The 17658-nt window shown below is 35.6% G+C and overlaps 2 protein-coding genes across 3 annotated transcripts; both read right to left on the reverse strand.

The window, feature by feature from the left end:
* Positions 1–493: 493 nt before the first annotated feature.
* On the reverse strand, positions 494–9654 carry LOC126714250 (probable acyl-[acyl-carrier-protein]--UDP-N-acetylglucosamine O-acyltransferase, mitochondrial). 2 transcript variants are annotated; one of them, XM_050414302.1, is made up of 10 exons: positions 9218–9651; positions 3051–3175; positions 2838–2946; positions 2263–2355; positions 2023–2139; positions 1841–1924; positions 1388–1492; positions 1181–1267; positions 931–1068; positions 494–856 (listed from the first exon to the last, which is right to left on the reverse strand). In XM_050414302.1, the coding sequence occupies exons 1-9, from the start codon at positions 9398–9400 to the stop codon at positions 955–957; spliced, it is 1017 nt and encodes a 338-aa protein (XP_050270259.1). In that variant the 5' UTR covers positions 9401–9651; the 3' UTR covers positions 494–856; positions 931–954. The 2 variants fall into 2 exon arrangements, 1 of the variants encoding a protein (XP_050270259.1); XR_007651572.1 differs by lacking the exon at positions 494–856 and having other exon boundaries at positions 981–1068; positions 1181–1274; positions 9218–9654.
* A 1883-nt stretch (positions 9655–11537) lies between these two features.
* On the reverse strand, positions 11538–17336 carry LOC126714251 (inactive protein kinase SELMODRAFT_444075-like). The gene is made up of 10 exons (XM_050414303.1): positions 16469–17336; positions 15380–15534; positions 15192–15286; positions 13920–14956; positions 13414–13574; positions 13135–13211; positions 12906–13053; positions 12542–12691; positions 11930–11961; positions 11538–11819 (listed from the first exon to the last, which is right to left on the reverse strand). Exons 1-10 carry the CDS (start codon positions 16644–16646, stop codon positions 11795–11797), a joined length of 2058 nt encoding a protein of 685 aa, XP_050270260.1. The 5' UTR covers positions 16647–17336; the 3' UTR covers positions 11538–11794.
* Positions 17337–17658: the final 322 nt, after the last annotated feature.

The raw sequence follows: 17658 nt of genomic DNA on the forward strand, positions 1-17658 counted from the left end.
AAGCTTATGGTCCCTACATCCACCATTCTCAGTACTCTGTACCTTGTTACAGATCTTAAAGATTTGGATATCTTAGTCGCAGTAAAGAAATATATTCTGTTTATTCCCATTTTTTCAGTCAAAAGGCAATGAAAGATTAAACAACTTGCACTTTCTTGATATTGTCGGTATGACTTTTAATGGTCTTGGATTAAGATATTGGAAATGAACAATCAAGTCAAGAAAACTAAAGGGTATGAGGGTCTGATAAAAAGAAAAGTGAATGATAATAATACAAAAATTACCATGCTTCAAAAAGAAGCAAGAGTTTACCACAGCTTGTCAAATAAATTGTTAATTAACCATGTAATATTGAAATATATATATATATATATATATATATATAAATATTTGCAATATTCTGGACAATCCATATCTCAAGAATCAGAAGAAATACGTAGGCTTCAGCAATTGGCCAGTGCTTAGAGGCCAACAGAACCGAAAATGCAGAATCTGTATAGGCAAATCACTTTCTCCCTCTTTAATCTGTTACCACTATTTTTAGCTTCTGCAACTTTTTTCCACATTCAGCCTTAGCCAATACAACAATCCTTCCATTTAAAAGAAATAAATAATTGCTATAGATTGAACTTCATAACAAAGTCAACCAAAAGCTACACGTCAGAGTTTTGACCATACAAAATAGTCTACAGCAGCTTCTAAAAACAATTCATTTGCTCTTAGTTAGAAACTGCTAATAGATTAGGTTAACTCGTCATCACAATACAGAATAAGTCTATAGCAGCTTCTAAAAACAATTGCTCAGATGCTCTTAGGCAGAAACTGCTAACAGCTTTGGTCCAAACCACTGTTTTAACTGCAATAATTTATAAAATAAAAAATAAAAAGTTAAAGCAACTTGATTAGTAAATGAAATTTGGATATACTCACTCCACAAATTAGGTGTCATTTAGACTATATCCAATGTCTGAACTTGCATATTCCACGACGATCTTCTGAGAAAGAGTTCCGAATAGATTGCACCATGGAACAAACTGCAGGAATATGTGCCAATTCTTCATTCTGCTCCTGCAAAATGATTCAACTTCATATTATTTTTAAGCTAAAACAAGAGAGAGAGGGAAAGAGAGAGGTTTTTTTTTTTATAGGTAAAATGTTTTGGGAAAGAGAGATTTTATACCACTTCAGCAAGACGCTCTTCAAAACTGGCAGAATTTGCATCAACAGGCATAAATATCTTTCGATAAGCCATTCTCAGACTATTTATCTAGATCCTTGCCCAAAGGAATAAATAAGCTCTTTCAAACATGCAGGTTAAATAATAATAATTATAATCATTTATAACTAAAGTTTAAACCATCAATATGAAATTCTACTTTATGCGAACCTCTGCAGCTGTGAATCCACGACGCCGAAGACCCTCCAAATTTAAGCCACGAAGCTCGGCTCTCTCTCCAGTCACCATCATGTACTTTGGGACATCTTGTGAAACCTTCAGGCATATGAGATAAAGAAAATGAGATTGAAAGCATCCTAGAAGAATCATAATCTTTTTCATGGACAACACTTGTGAAAAGTACTTGATTCAATACAATGTTGAGGACGCTATGTAACAAGAACACTCTCATTTTGGCCTTTACACAGGTTTGAAACATCAAATACATCCTAGAAAGCCCTTCTAGAACTAACACCAGTGTCACAGTGTAGTTAGCATTTAAGTCATTAAGCCTACTCCCCCTTATGTCCATTTTAGAAACTAACACCCATGTTGGATTCATAAATACATAAAATAAGAGGGTAAGATGACAATTTAAGGTCGATTACTAAGAAATGACCATACCACAGAACCTCCACCAATAAAAGAGAACGAACCAATGTGGCAGAATTGATGAACAACGATTGCACCTGCAGTGTGAGCATAGTCCTACATTTGAAGCACTTGAATTAAATTCTAATCAGATGTAACATATGAGAAATACAATATACAAAGATGTTAAATTGAGAAGTGAACCAAGGACTTACTTCCACCATAACATGGCCAGCTAGTAGAGTATTGTTTGCAAAAATATTGTTGTTGCCAACCTTGCAATCATGGGCTATATGACAAGATCCCATTATAAGATTATTATCACCAATAACCTGATTATGTATAATTCTAGTTAGAATATGAAGTTCTCTAAATGTTATACAAAATTTCTATTTTGAAAATGGAGGAAAAAAAAAAAAAAAAAAAAAAAACGGCCTCAGCAACCCCATCATTACCGTCCTTTCACTTGACTTTGAAGAACGGTGGATTGAGGAATGTTCTCTGATGTCATTATTGTCGCCAATATCAAGGAAACATTCATCCCCTGGCTAAATGATAGACATATATATAAGAGGGGTATCCTGTATGAAAACATCCACATGTATATAAATTGTGACTGTAATACAGTATCCAATACATATGTCCAATACATATGAAATACAGTATCCAATATCATTTCTTCTTTTTCTTTTTTTTTCTTTTTTTTTTGAAAACCAAACAGAGTGTGAGAAATTTATATTAGTGAAACACAAAAGAACAAAATAAATTAATAATTGGAAAAAAAATAATATGCCATATATTATAAATAGAAAATGTACAATGATCCTTCTAGTTCTTGAAGCCAATTCCAATAAAAACCAGTCAGAAACAGTTTTTTAGTCATTAGATAATGGTCACATGATTCATAAAATTAGGCCACAATTCCAAGAAAAGCAACACTTTACATTGACAATACAAATTGGCATGGAAGCAAATGTGATTTCAATACGCTAGAACAGAGGAGTTAACACCAATGTCATTGGAAGCTAACCTTGTACTTCAAGTCTTGGCACTTAACACCTACCACAGCATGATGGCCTATAATGTTATTGCATCCCACAACTGTACGCCCAGGAAGATCATCACCAACCACAGAGCCACTGCCTGACAAGTTTAGGCACTTGATAAAATTACATCACAACGGAACAAGAACTATGCATCGCAACAATGTACCACAAAAGGTAAAACCATCACCCAAACTCACGTCATCAAAATGCAATGCTCCCCCAGTTCAGTATTTCCAAATATATGGCTCCCAGGATGTAATTGACAGCCATGCCCAAGCTTGGTAGAGGAACCAACAGTGCAGAAAGGACCAATGGAAACACCCTGCATCATCAACAGCACATTACTAACATCAACAAATCATTATGCAAGTAAACATCTAACCAGCCTGATTTTAAGATTTTTTGAAAAGTCCAAGTTGTCAAATATTTTTGATAAGTAAAGTTTATTGAAAAAAGGGGGGGGGGGGGGGGGTTGGCTAGACCAAAGTAAAACAAAAACAGGAGAGAACTGGAAGCAAAAATTAGAAATACAAAGCTAGTGAAAACTCAAGGAATCTAGAAATTCTAGGAATCCTGAGACAGAAAATGCAATAAAGACTTTAGCAATAATATTTCATCTATGCTACACTTAATCTTGCCCCTTAAAGCATCTAGCATTCTGCTTTCTCTAAAGACACCACATGAGACACAAAAGATCTGCTTGCCATATTTCCCCATTACATCTTCGGCCTAACCACCCCTTCCAACATGCAAGCATCTCCTGCATCCACTTTGGCATCACCCAGGAAACATCAAATATAGAATATATCATAAACCACATTTCCCAAGCCACAACACAATGTAGAAATAAACTATTCACATCCTCCCCATGAATTTTACATATCAAGCACTACTCCATAATACTTAGGCTTCTCTTTCTTAAATTATCAACTATCAAAATCCTCCTAATGCCACACCCACCCACACACACCAAAAAAAAAAAAAACCCTCAGCAAGACATGAACTTTCCAGATGCTTTTCCATGGAAAATCTACTCCTCCCCCTCAAAATGTAGTAGTAGCACTTCACTTTGAAGCCTTTGTTTGGAAAAGGGAGCCAAACCAACTTATCAACATCCCCAAGCCAAATCTTTATTACATAAAGACCCAACAATAACTGTGCCACAGAATCTACTTCCCAATCTTGCACTGCATGAATGAACAAAAGATTCCAATAACAAAGTTCATGTCAGATCTCTACATAATCTGCCACTATGGCTCCACTATCTCTCACTATAAAAACAAACTGGGGAATCTCTCCTTAAGAATCGTCTCCCCTGGGCCCTGGCTACACTTATGCGAAAACCTAACTTTAGTACCATCTCCAACATCCTAGCTAGTGATCTGCACAAATTTGTCACAACCTCCTCTAATATACTTCTACAATCAGACCCTATATGGCCCCTCACCTCACCCAAACATCAATACTCTCCATTGGATCCATACTTTAAATCTATTACCTGTCTCAATAAAACCGTATCTTCAAATTCATAACGCCACTTACCCTAAATAACTTCTTGATTCCCAAGCCACCATGGCACACAGGAGGACAACAAGTATTCCAAATAACTAAGTAAAACTTCAAATTCATCCCCCAGGCCACCCCAAGGAAATTCCCTCTAAATCTTTTTCATTCTATTTGCCACACCCAAAAGCAGTGGGAAAAGAGATAAGAAATAAGCGGGAAGGCTAAATAATGTACTCTTAGAGAGGGGGAGATAACCCCCATCCGACGAGTATATTTCTTATAGCTAGCCAATCTCCTTTGCACACATTCTAAGATGGGATCCCAAATAGATTTTACTTTGAAAGGGGCTCCCTAATGTAAACCCAAATACTTCATAGGGAGAGAAGAAACATCGCATCCAAGAATTCCTGTCGAATCCTCAATATGTTGTACCTCTCCTAAACTGATTTCAAGAATTTCAATGTCACCATTTCAAAACAATGAATTCCATTTTGTATTAACAGCTACACAAACAAAGCAAATAAACAGAAGCAACCCAAATAAACCAGTTTCCCAGCCTTTTTACTAAAGCAGAACAAAGTAATGTTTGAAAAAAGAAAAGTAACCCAAATAAACACTATAATTCAGCTTGACATAAAAGTTTTTTTTTTTTTTTAATCATTATTAGGCAGTTTCTCATAATCCAAATGCTATAGACAAAAGATTATTTCTTATTTCTCTATTCAGCACAAAATTGTGTGGATCATTTAATTGATTACCCAAAAATGTAGCACAAAGAACATTGAAGAATAAATCAAAAGTAGTAAAAGTTAAAAAAAAACAAAAACAAAAACAAACTGATCCTGTAGTTTTAGTAAAAAATTTGCTTAAAAAAAAAAAAAAACCTGGGATGATGAAAAATATTACCATCTATGGAATAGAACTCCATTTTCCACTTTATTAGCCAATCAAAACACTAATGCATAATAATTAGACTGAAATGCATTTTTTGTGTTCTTCTACGTTACCTTTGGGAATTTATGGTACCCACTATTATCAGAATCAATTATTTCAAGTGTTCTAATCTTAACCTTTTTTTTGTGATAGATAACATAAAATATTATTAATAAAAAAGCCAATCCGAGTACATTGGGGATGTACTATGGGGGCCCAAATCAAGAACCAAAATTACAACGATCAAGTAAAACATGAAGGGAAGAGCAAGAAAAATGAGAAAAGACCACACTCCAATCAAAGAGAGTGTGCAAGAAAAAATACTTAATCTCTAGTATAGAACATTCACATCCCTTGAAGCTTGTAGCATTCCTTTCACGCCAAATGCACCATATCAAACAATAAGGCACTAGTCTCCAAAAATCTATGTTGCGATGTCGCCTAAACTTACCTTGCCAAGACTCAAACAACTCAATAACCTTATGAGGCATAACCCAGTGGATACCAAACAAACAGAACACCAACGACCACAACTCACAAGCTATGGGGCAATGAATTAGAAGGTGATCCGCCGACTCCTCACATCTCTTACACATATAACACCAATCAAGAACAAGTACACGTCTTTTACGAAGGTTGTGTGTTGTTAAGATCTTACCTAAGGAAGCAAACCATGAAAAGAAAATTACCCTTGGAGGAATCTTCGATTGCCATATCATTCTCCAAGGGAAGGATAAGAGAGTAGGAGGGTAGAAAGAAAGATAAAAATCTCTAACCTCAAAACCTCTACTCCTTGTTGGCTTTCAACAAACCTTATCAGGACCAAATCCCCGCACCGTCAAAGAGTAGACCATACCCATAAACAGATCAAAAGATTCTTGTTTCCAATCTTGTGGTGGATGACGAAATTGAACATTCCAATGAATTCTCCTAGCAAACCAACACATAACCTCAGCCATTGAGGATTCCTTTGACCTACTAAGACAATAAGGCCCCGTTTGGTACACGAGTTCAAACACATGTTTTTAATTTTTAAACAACATTACACGTATTTCCACGTACTTTTTTACCCACACGTATTTTCAAAAAAATTGAAAACTGTTGTTTAAAAACACGTACCAAACGGGCCCTAAAGCTCCAGAAAAGCCTCTTGGAAAGTACAATCCCCACAGCACACATGCTTCCAAAACTTCACTCTAGTACCATCTCCCGCATCATACAAAAGGAGTTTAGAAAAATTCAACTAGTCACTTCTAATGAATCTCCATAGGCTAACACCATAAGCACTTGTCACCTTTTTCGTACACCAACCACCCAAAATATTCCCATATTTCGCCTCAATAACCCTCCTCCATAAAGCATCTGTCTCCATGCCATACCTCCACAGCCATTTTCCTAACAAGGCAAAATTAAAGCTTGTCAATCGTCTTATACCTAGGCCCCCAACTTGCAAAGGCTTACAAACCTTAGCCCATTTAACCAGGTGTAATTTAGATTCACCACCAATTCCACTCCACAGAAAATTTCTCTGTAATTTCTCCATACAATTTGCCACCTTTCCAAGTAAAGGCAGAAGGGAAAGAAAGTATGTAGGTAAAGACAAAAGTGTGCTTTTAATAAGAGTTACCTTATCCCTCCCAGATAAATACAGCCTCTTCCAACCTGCTAATCTCCACTCCATCTTCTCTAGCATAGGATTCTAGATTAACAAATCCTTAAACTTAGCATCTAACGGAAGGCCCAAATATTTCAAAGGAAGAGAAGATTGCCTACAACCCAACAGCCCCACCAAAGCCTCCAAATTGTGAACCACACCAACAAGAACCAACTCAAATTTTCCCAAGTTAATACTTAATCTTGATACCTCCTCAAATCTAGCAAGAATCGCCCTCAACTTAGCTATCTGAGTAGGGTTAACATCGCAAAAAATAATAGTGTTGTCCGCAAATAAAAGATGAGATGCCATCATCGATGTACCAGCCATATTACCAATAGAGAAGCTAGAGAACTGCCCAGCGGTAGCAGCCACATCCAACATACGATTCAATGTTTCCATGACAATATCAAAAGGCAACGGAGATAAAGGATCTCCTTACCGAATTCCCATAGAACTTCCAAAGAAATCAGAAGGACTACCATCGAGCAAAATGGAAAATTTGACAGTTGAAATGCAACACATTTCTCCATTTCTCTGAAAACCCACTACACTAAAGCATATACATTAACAAAACCCCAGCTCACATGGTCATACACCTTCTCTACATCCAACTTACACAACGCCCCTAGAATTCTTATCTTCAATCTATTATCAATACATTTTGAAGCAATTAAAACGGAGTCCAAGATTTGTCTATCTTTCACAAAAAAACATTTTGTGAATCAGAGATAAGCCCATTCACCACCCTTTGAAACCGATTGGCCAACACCTTAGAAATAATCTGGTAGATCCCACCAACTAATCTTAGCATTTTATTTATATTTATAGAGGAACAGTTGGGATTAAAACACTTGAAGATACATTTTTATGATCATAGTGTGTACTATTCCCTCAAAAAACAGAGGAATTAAAGAGTCTTCCTCAAATTTAAATTAAAGTTGATTTTCAAGTTTCAACCCCAAATTAAAAAATGTGCAATGTCGTGCTGGAAATTTTTAAAAAGATTCCGTTTCATCTTTATTCCACGTCATGTAACATTTTAAGATGCCACATCAACACTTCAAAAAACAATTGGGGGTAAACCAATCACCTCTCTTAGATCCCACAGAAGTGGAATCTTTGTTCACTAGTACAACTTTAACACTATGTTTACTGTGTATAGATGAAATAATCTAATTGGTTCCTTTTAAAATTTTATGGGATGAAACCAGTCAACTAGAACTTCTTCTTCTCAGTAAATTACATTTCCTACCTCGGGGAAAATGTCAAAAACTTCCATTTAATTTCTGAAGCAACACTCAGCCCCCTTGAGGTTATTACTTTTTTCTTTTTTTTTCCTTATCACATATCAATCTGATTAGAGAACACAATCTAAGGCTATTTCAGTTTAAATTTTTTTTAAAAAAGTATGTATTTTAACTCAATTTGTAAACACACATAATGGTTAGAATGGTATCCGTTAATATATGGGTCAGAATCAAATTACACTCGGCGTAACTATTATCAATGTTACATCATTTAATAACTTTTTATTAAATTAACATTTTGAAGATCTCAAAGTTGGATTACACACCTTCTCTTTGTTCATAACATGCGGGCCAAATTTCAAATTAACCAGATATCATTTATACTATCCAATTGTAAACTCATAGTTTGTTTATATTTTAAATAGCAAAAAACTTGAAATTTTGCAAGCATCAAGATTAAAGGAGACAACGAAATCCAATGGAAGGTTTGTCACATCCAATAGAACATTAGTGAGCAGTGTAATGTTTGATAAAGGACAAAATTTGGCTACAAACTTAGTTATAGCTAGTGCCTACAACTCCACTCAATAACTTTTTATTGAATGTGAATTTTGACAAATCCATCATAGAATTACATTTTCATATCATATCCTTCATGCTTGCAAAATTTACAAAAGATCAAAGATCAATAGCTATTTCATTAATCAAATGTTTAAATTTCAAGTTTTTGAAGTCTAAAATTATGCATTAAAAACAAGTTTATGGATCATTAGGTAAATAACATTCAATTGGCTCAAAATTTGACATATAACACAAAGAACATGCAAGAGATAATTAGTGGGAGTTTGTATAGCCAAACTTTGTGCTTTGATAAAAGTTACAAAACACAGACACCAAAGGAAAACATCGAATACTATTACTATCAATGCATTTACTAGTAATTCGAAATCAAATTCAAAACACACACACACACACACACACACATAAACACAAAGAAAAGAAAAAGAAAGTAGGTACCAACCTGGGAAATAAGAGCATTAGGGTGTACAATGGCAGAAGGGTGAATGAAGGTAGAGCTTGTTTGCTGTGAAGAAGAAGAAGAAGGTTGGGCAGAGAGCGTGGAGGATAAGCGCCGAAGTGAGAGTGAGGTTAGAGAATTAGTGCAGAAGAAGAAGGGCTTGCGAAGTTTCATGAGCGAGCACATGGCTTAGCGACTAGCGATAGTTGTGTCCCACTCTCCCACCTTCGGACTCGGAGAAACTAAAGAAACAGAAACAGAAACTTCCCGCTGAGATGAGAAATATGTAGTGTCTGTCTGGTACGGTTTTTCGCTCGATCTGGAGTCTAGACCCTTCTTTTTCGTCTGGAGAATCTGCTTGCTTTACTGTTGAGTTTTTTTTTTTTGTAGTTTCGCTTTGTTGGGCGCATTATAGTGTTCCCCGTTCATAAATAAATGAATAGGAAAAATTACCCTTTCCCGTTTCTCACTTTGCCTCGTGAAAAAAGTATCAAAATTCAAGACACACCATCAACCCCCAAATCAAATCAAATCAAAATTTTGGTTTATCATCTGTTTTGTGGTTAAATTTAACATAATTTAGCATTCAAAGATTAATTTACCAATTTACCGTTTGTTTTGAAAAAATGGGTAAATTGGCCTTTCATTACATAATTTTGTTATATTTTACATCAAAACAAATACTATAAGGACATTAAAACAAAGTTGTAACTTTGTAATGTTAATCATATATTTTTGTAGTTTAGGGGGTAAAGTTAATTCTAGTTAGCTCAACTGATAAAGTAATTTGTTGAAGAACATTTCTTAGTGTTAGGCGAGAGAAACATCTTTTAGGACAAACATCTTATTCTTAAGTTTCAAAGAACATTTTTTGGTGTTTGGCAAAAGAAACATAGTTTTTTGTTATTATTTATTTTTTGATAGTTGGGAAATGAAGGATTTTAATCCTGAAAATAATAGTTGAAAAAACTAGGAGAAGCCGATTAAGCTACAAGATTTTGACTAAAGTTATAAATAAACTAAGCCATTCATAAATAACTCGGACTTGGTTCAATAAAAAACTCGTATATGTTTTTTTGTTTATAAACAAGCCAAACTTAAACCTTAGTTTTAGGCTCGTTAGCTTGTTTAATAAATAAGTCAAATCCAAGCAAAATAAATTGCTCATGAACGTGTTCGTGAATAATAGGGTTTGTTAAAAAAACAAGATAAGGTTAGATTCATTTAGCGGCTTGGTAAAAGCATCCACATTGGTGGAGGCAAATTTTTAGCTTTTTAGTACCTAAAAAAGCCACTTTATTTATTTTAACTTACAATTTCACAATTCACTCCACACCGATAGTTCTATTTTAGCAACCACTTCTTTTAAATAATCTTTCTTTATTCTTTTTTTTATTCTTCATCCTTTTCTCTCTTTCTCTCTATCCCTCTCTTCCTCTGGTCACAACCACCCACCACCCACTGCCACCACCAACAACCCACCCACATCAACAAACCACCACCACAACTCTAATTAAAAAAAAAACCCACCACCACCACCACAAATCCACCTTAACAACCACCCACATCAACAATGGCCATCAACAAACCCACCACAATCCAATCAAAACCCACACAACCAGCCATAACCCTATCAAAACCCACACCACCAATACCCATTGTCCAAGCTAGCCTTGCCCTCAAAGACTAGTTTCAAAAGAGAGTGTTGAGACTTTGAGTAAGAGGAAAAGAAAAGAGAAGACAAAGAATGAAGAGAGAGAAACGGAGAAAATAGAGAATGAAGAGAGTACTGAATAAAGTATAGTTTTTATTTTTATTTTGTATTGATACTAGTTTATTGTAGCTCTAAAGCTAAAAATTTTACCTTTGCCTCCACCATTGCAGCATGCTTTTTAGTATTGGTGGTGCTAAAAATAGCAATATGACTTTTTAGCACCACCAATACTAATGCTTTAAAAAGCTTGAAATGGACTCTACAAATAAACACATATTTTATTCAACCTTTAATTAATTCGAAGTTGAGACCACTTGTCCAAAACAAATAGGCTCGATAATAATCTTGATATGGACTTGATAATATACTTACATTGGATCTTTAGCTCAAGAGCTTGATATTAACCTTAGGTTTGAGCTCAAGTTCAAGCTTTTGGACTTTTTGACAAGCTCAAACATTCTTTGTAGGGTTGGTCCGATCTTAAACTGAGCTTAAACATTTTACTTTTGTTATTGAGCCGAGCTCAAACATTCACTACTTGACAAAACTCAGCTCATTCACAGCCCTAATTTATTCTTGGCAGAGTTGAGAGGTCCTAAGAATTGGACATTTGAGAGAGTAAAATACATATCCTCACTAACCAAAAATTGAATGTGCACAAGGGAATTTGATGAACTCTCAATCTCTAACAAAAACGGACATCATTTACATTTGGTCGTATTCTTAGAACTATACAGCCAACATCTCTACCGTATTCTGTTCAATTAACCAAAAGGAAAAAAGGCAAAGGCAATTGAAGTACTCCTATCACGCGGACTGTTTACAAGTGGTCCTTCCACAAGGCCTCCCTGCTCCCTTCACACTCTCTAGCTTGTGCTGCTGCCCTTCACCCTGCAGAAGAACATCATATCTAATCATTGTAATGCCTCAGCATTCAGCTTCTCTGGTCACTTTTCTTCCCTGTTGTTTCCAAGAGATTGAAGTGTGATAGGTCTGATTACATTACAATGTCACCCTCCAGCATGCGAAGCACCTATAAGGGAACAGTACAAACAGAAAATAAGGGAACCATGAATGAATAACTGTCAGTTCTGATAGGCTCTATATACGACACCTACAACAATCAAAAGTTGACAGTTCAGATGATATTGTCCTAAAATGATAAATGGCCATTACATTATTCTAAGTATTAGAAATTGCAAGAATTTTCAGAAGAAAAATCCTTGGAGGATGTTCTCTCAAGCAATTAGTCAAGGGCTACAGTAATTGGTACATATTTCTATAAAAGCATACTTGCAACTATTACCTTGTTCAAGAAATCACAGAAATTTTAATGCCAAGGCAGATTGCCTAGCAAATAATTATCAGTTCCACTGGCTCTCAGAAGTTTTCTTCTATCTAAGTAATCCTTTTTGTCAATTATTGAATTGGTACTACTTAGAAGGCAAATAAAATGTATGCTTCTCCTCTCTCTCTCTCTCTCTTTATTGAATTGGTACTACTTAGGAGTCCCAGGCTCATTTAATGCTTCCCAATGATTCAAATATGACAGGCACAAGTAACTCTTGTCTGTATATTTATAAAATACAAAATATGAATTCCAAGTCTCCAACCTGAGACATGCGAGGTCTTGAATGAGGGTCGCGCCGGATGCACAATGAGGCACACTGCAGCATGCGACAAACCTCATGCTCTGAGTAGCAGCTCCTTAAGCATGGGTCAATCAGTTCTTGAATAACTTGTTTTTCTAACAAAGGCCGTGCCTGCTCCAAATTTGAAACATAAGCAATGACCAAGGAAAAATCTTGAAAGTAAATTGATTCTTGTTCGGTAAAACACATACAATTACCCAGAAGGAACAAGATAAACAGGAAGATAAATACTTTGCATCATAACTGTAAGATACTAAGTATCTTTATCAATTATTTAAATTAATGATGTATTTTACAACAATATAGAAGGTAAATTAACTCATACCCATTCAGTGAGACACTGCTGGCCTTTGGGCCGGTTTATGTCCATAGCTTTCCTCCCTGTAACGAGCTCCACCAGTACTACCCCAAAGGAATACACATCAGCTTTTTCCGTGATTAGGCCACTTTGAGCATATTCTGGAGCCAAGTACCTACAGAAAGCCATAATTTCTTTCGTCATTGTTTGCAAACAGTATATAACCAAGAAGAAAATAAATGTTGTCTGGTTTTACCCAAATGTTCCGATTACTCTTGTGTCCACCCCCATGTCTCCATCTGGCTGCCACCTTGCCAGTCCAAAATCTCCCACCTACAGTCCAGATATAGCATTCAGTTTTCACATGTCCTATTGATAAACAAGCAATTAAAAGCATTTGATGATGCAGCCTATAATTTGACACAGAAGAAACAACATTAACACCCAGAAGCCCATCATGAACAGTGTATGGCTGGCTGGTATGAGTATTTTCAGGCCTTCTGTGTAATAAAAAGATTTTAAGAGCATGACGTACTAATGGTTCAAAATCATGCGTGAGAAGGATGTTGTTAGGCCGCATATCTCGGTGGACAATACAACCAACTCTACATTCTTCATGAAGGTATCTCAACCCACGAGCTGCTCCAATGGCAATTTTTTGCCGTGCAGACCATTCTAGCGGATCTTGATTTCGTCCTGCAAAATCAGGTTTGTTAGTTGGTGAAAGTGATGACATTAATAGTTAGTTAAAGAAAAAATCAAGTTTCAAATCCAAGTGTTTTCAGGATGTCATACACACTTCTAACAAAAGGGTACCCATTTACAAAAGATAGTTATTTGATAGGCAAAGCAATTTGATCTTCTCAGCTCATCTGGTTAAAGTGTTAAACTAAAAGCATGATATAAACTTTGTAACATAAAATCTTAAGTAAACAGGAAATTCTCCCACACAAGAGAGATTATGGCTGTTCACATCCACAATACCATTACCATCATTGAATATTGGTAAGTTAAAAACAAATAAGGATAGGGAAATTTTACCATAAAGATGAGAATCCAAAGACCCATTGCAAATGTATTCATAAACCAGCAATCTTCTTCCGTCCTCCACACAGAACCCAATTAGCATCACAACATTACGATGCTGTGCACAACTTAAGACCTCAACTTCAGAGCAAAATTCAAGATCACCTTGAGAACTAGCCAATTTGTGTTGCTTGACAGCAATAACCTGGCCATCTGGTAAGACACCTCGGTGTACAGAACCAAATCCACCTTCAGCCAAGAAATTAGCCTGTGAAAATCCACCTGTAGCAAACTCCAGTTCAGCAAAAGTGAACCACCGGGGAGGATTTCCAAATGTAGGTCCCTTGTGCTGACATATGGAACACAATGGAGGAGGGCCAAGAGGTAAATTTCTCGATAATGAAATTGCTTCTCTTACACTTTTGCTTAAGTCCAGATCAAGTCTATAATTTAACAATCCAATATGAGGATCTTGATCTAATTTAGACAATTTCTCCAGCAAGACTTCATATGCGGAAGTTAGAGCCTTCCTATCATGTCTTTGTGAACCTTCCAGCATAGGTTTTGAATATTCACTACTAGAACTGAGAATGTTTGACATCCATGGCTGGAAATATGAACTTGTGGAACAAGAACTCAGCCTTTCACTGTCTGTGTCAGAATCACATTCGTCCAGATTTTCATTTTCCTTTGTGGTAAATTGAAGGTCTTTCTTTAGGATCCCAGAAATTCCAGACAGTAAAAACGGCGAAGTTCCTGGATCTGAGCTAGATATAGATGAGGTTCCAACATCAGTTATAGTCAATGGTGACTCATGGTCTGGACTACTTACAGGAGTCACAGCTGGCCCTCTAATCATATTCCATTTTTCAAACTTGCTTTTATGTTGTCCTGGAGATGTTTCTATTTCAAATGTTGCATAACCCACTTCAGATTCTGTATTTGGTGAATTTACCAAATTTAAACGAAGAACCTTTGCTTGAGATTTCTTCATAACAACAAGATTGCATTGCAGCTCTTCCATGCAGAATTTCTTTTCAGTTTTCAATTGTCTGTACAAAATTGGGGGGGGAAAATGAACAAACAGATGAAGGAAACCATATAATGCGAAATAATTTTAAAAAGACATAAGACGTTGATTCAACATCTTTGAATTGAATAAACATCTTTTGTGAGATCAACAGCCTATGTCCATATGCAATGCCCCAAGTTTTAAATGGATTTCTCAAGATGAGAAACAGTGCAATATGTCATGTGAGAAAACAAGGTGTACATTATTTTTATTACTTATCCAATATAACCCAGTTTGATCCAGCTTTCTTGGCTTCAGCAGCTACCACTCCACAACGTGAGCCACAGACAATCTTTATCCTGACCTTTATCTATGAAGAAAAATCAGGTGTCAAACTCTTTAAATTAGACATGAAGTACATCAGAATTAATTGTTGACAAGAACAATGATCTGGACCACCAACTTTTTCTGGGTCATAAACATCATGGAGTTGAAGCACCATTTGAGAGCAAGAATCTGCAATATCATCCCTCTTGTCAGAACTCGTTCCTGAGAGAGACCACCAGTGACCAGTGGTGCAATCACTGGTGAATCTTGAAAAGCCCCATATCCTTTTACCTAAAATATACAGCTTTCTCATCAATCATCAAATTTACTTCCCAAAGTCAATATAACCAGGAAGAAGAAACATGATCCAGACTAGAATTATAATATTGCAGTATATATAGACGATATGCACAACTGATCTTAATTATGGATCGTTTGATTTTGCTGATGCTGTGTTGTTGGCCTAAACTCAACAACACTTCAAATATGTGCTGTATCATAGATAATATGGCATGGTAATAATCATGAGATACACAATTTGTGAGTTTAAGGAAGAGAGGATCATATATTCATTGCAAGTTAAGTGGAAGTTCTCCATTCTGCGTATGAGTTTCATACACTCAGAGGGATCTCAAGAGGAAACAAAGATATCATCAAACATGCCGTGCTGTTCAGATCGAGAGGAATGACATGCCTCAACAATTCAATCACTCCCAATTGTCTGTGAGGTTAAATTGCTATCATCGTCTTTCTTAAATTTTCCAACAGACTATCACAAATCAATACTGCTTACCCTTGATATTTAATGCCAAAGAAGTGAACAAGAAAAATGTATTACTGTCACTTTCTGATGTCTGAGAACTGAAAATTTACCCAATACTCAGTTTTATAACTAAAGAGTTTATAATTACACAAAATGCAATGGCATGTTACAAGTATTTATGCTAAGAAGGATTATTCAATTCTTCAAAATGTAATTTTGAATATAAGAAAAGTTTCCAACAAATATAGTCATGAGCTGCATATTACAGCCAGAGCAACAAGACAGAATAATAGGCATATCCAACTACCAACAACAAAACATAAATCAAATGGAAAGAACATAATTAAGCTCAAAAAAACCAAACAAAAAGGAGATTTAACATCATTTCATTAATACCTTTGAGATAACTTTTAAAATGTTAATCATTGAACAAAACAATAGGTTCAAGACAAAGGCAATTACTTGAGGAGTGAGCGGGAATGACCACCAACAGCCTTATGCAATCACCAGGTTGAACAACATGTGTCAAAGCCCACACCAAAGCTGTCTTTGGAATTTCCTTTGATGCTTTAACAGCAACCACCACCACTTTCCCACTCACATCTGAGGAACCCTTTTCCTTAACACCCTTCTGTTTCATATTTCAATCCACAACCCACCAACACAAAAATCCTAACTTTCACCAACCTTCACCACCACACCCCTGTAGATCAAGCCCACAAGATGTTTCTTTTTCTTTTTCTTTTTTCTCTTTTTAAATCCACATGAAAATTTTTCTCAATCAGATGCCACAAAGTTCAGATAAAAAAACAAACTTTAAACAGAAAAAGTTGCATTATCACTGTACAATGACTAGTAAATCAGAGACAACCGTCACGGAAACCAATAAGCTTTTTGGGATACCCACATGAAAGTCTAAAGTAAACAAACCAAATCAAATAAAAAGAAGAATAAGAAGACACACACTCCAAGGTATTTCAACAACTAGCTAACTCTAAAAGGAAATGTGAAACTCAAAATCTCTTTGACACACCCCAAAAAAAAAAATATATATATATATATATATCTTTTTTTCTCTGGGGTTGTGCAAGTTTTTCAAGTACAAAGCTTTACTACAAGTGAAACTGAAAGTGAAACCTACCCATCTCACAAGGAATGCATGAGATATAGAAAAAAAATTAAAAATAAAAATGAATGAAGCTTTAGCTTAGCTGAGCAAAGTGGGGTGGCATAAAAGATTAGATTCTCATCCAGGTTGTGCAAAATAGCTAGAGAGAAGCGCCAACGAAGAAAGCCAAAACTCAAAAGTAAACAAAACGATAAATAACAAGTAACGGACGGTTTTGGTGGGTACACAGAAATGACTAAACTGTTTTAATGAGAAAATCAGATCAATGATTGGAGCTTACTCTCTCTCTCTCTCATTAAGTCATTATTATTAACCCGTTAATTAACTGCTATATAGAGTTCTATTTGTATTTGGCAACCTTTAGCGTGTGTTTTAGAATAACTTTTTATTTTTATTTTTATGAGTGAGTAGTAGTAAATTACTTTTTTTTTTTTATACCCTAAACTAGAACTTTAATTACACTTAACCCCCTAAACCGATGAATCTCACAATTGATCCTTATGTTTCAATACAGTCTATTTCA

Source organism: Quercus robur, chromosome 2, assembly GCF_932294415.1.
Source record: "Quercus robur chromosome 2, dhQueRobu3.1, whole genome shotgun sequence".
NCBI lineage: Eukaryota > Viridiplantae > Streptophyta > Magnoliopsida > Fagales > Fagaceae > Quercus > Quercus robur.

Excerpts from the sequence above, each read along its gene's own strand:
- LOC126714250 (XM_050414302.1), bottom strand. The coding sequence starts at position 9,400 with ATGTGCTCGCTCATGAAACTTCGCAAGCCCTTCTTCTTCTGCACTAAT. Across the intron at positions 2,140-2,262 it reads CAAAGTCAAGTGAAAGGACG|GTTATTGGTGATAATAATCT; the intron begins GTAATGATGGGG and ends ATACATAATCAG. Across the intron at positions 1,925-2,022 it reads CTGGCCATGTTATGGTGGAA|GACTATGCTCACACTGCAGG; the intron begins GTAAGTCCTTGG and ends CTTCAAATGTAG.
- LOC126714251 (XM_050414303.1), bottom strand. The coding sequence starts at position 16,646 with ATGAAACAGAAGGGTGTTAAGGAAAAGGGTTCCTCAGATGTGAGTGGG. Across the intron at positions 13,212-13,413 it reads CGCATGATTTTGAACCATTA|GTGGGAGATTTTGGACTGGC; the intron begins GTACGTCATGCT and ends TCTGGACTGTAG. Across the intron at positions 11,820-11,929 it reads CTGGAGGGTGACATTGTAAT|GGTGAAGGGCAGCAGCACAA; the intron begins GTAATCAGACCT and ends GTTCTTCTGCAG.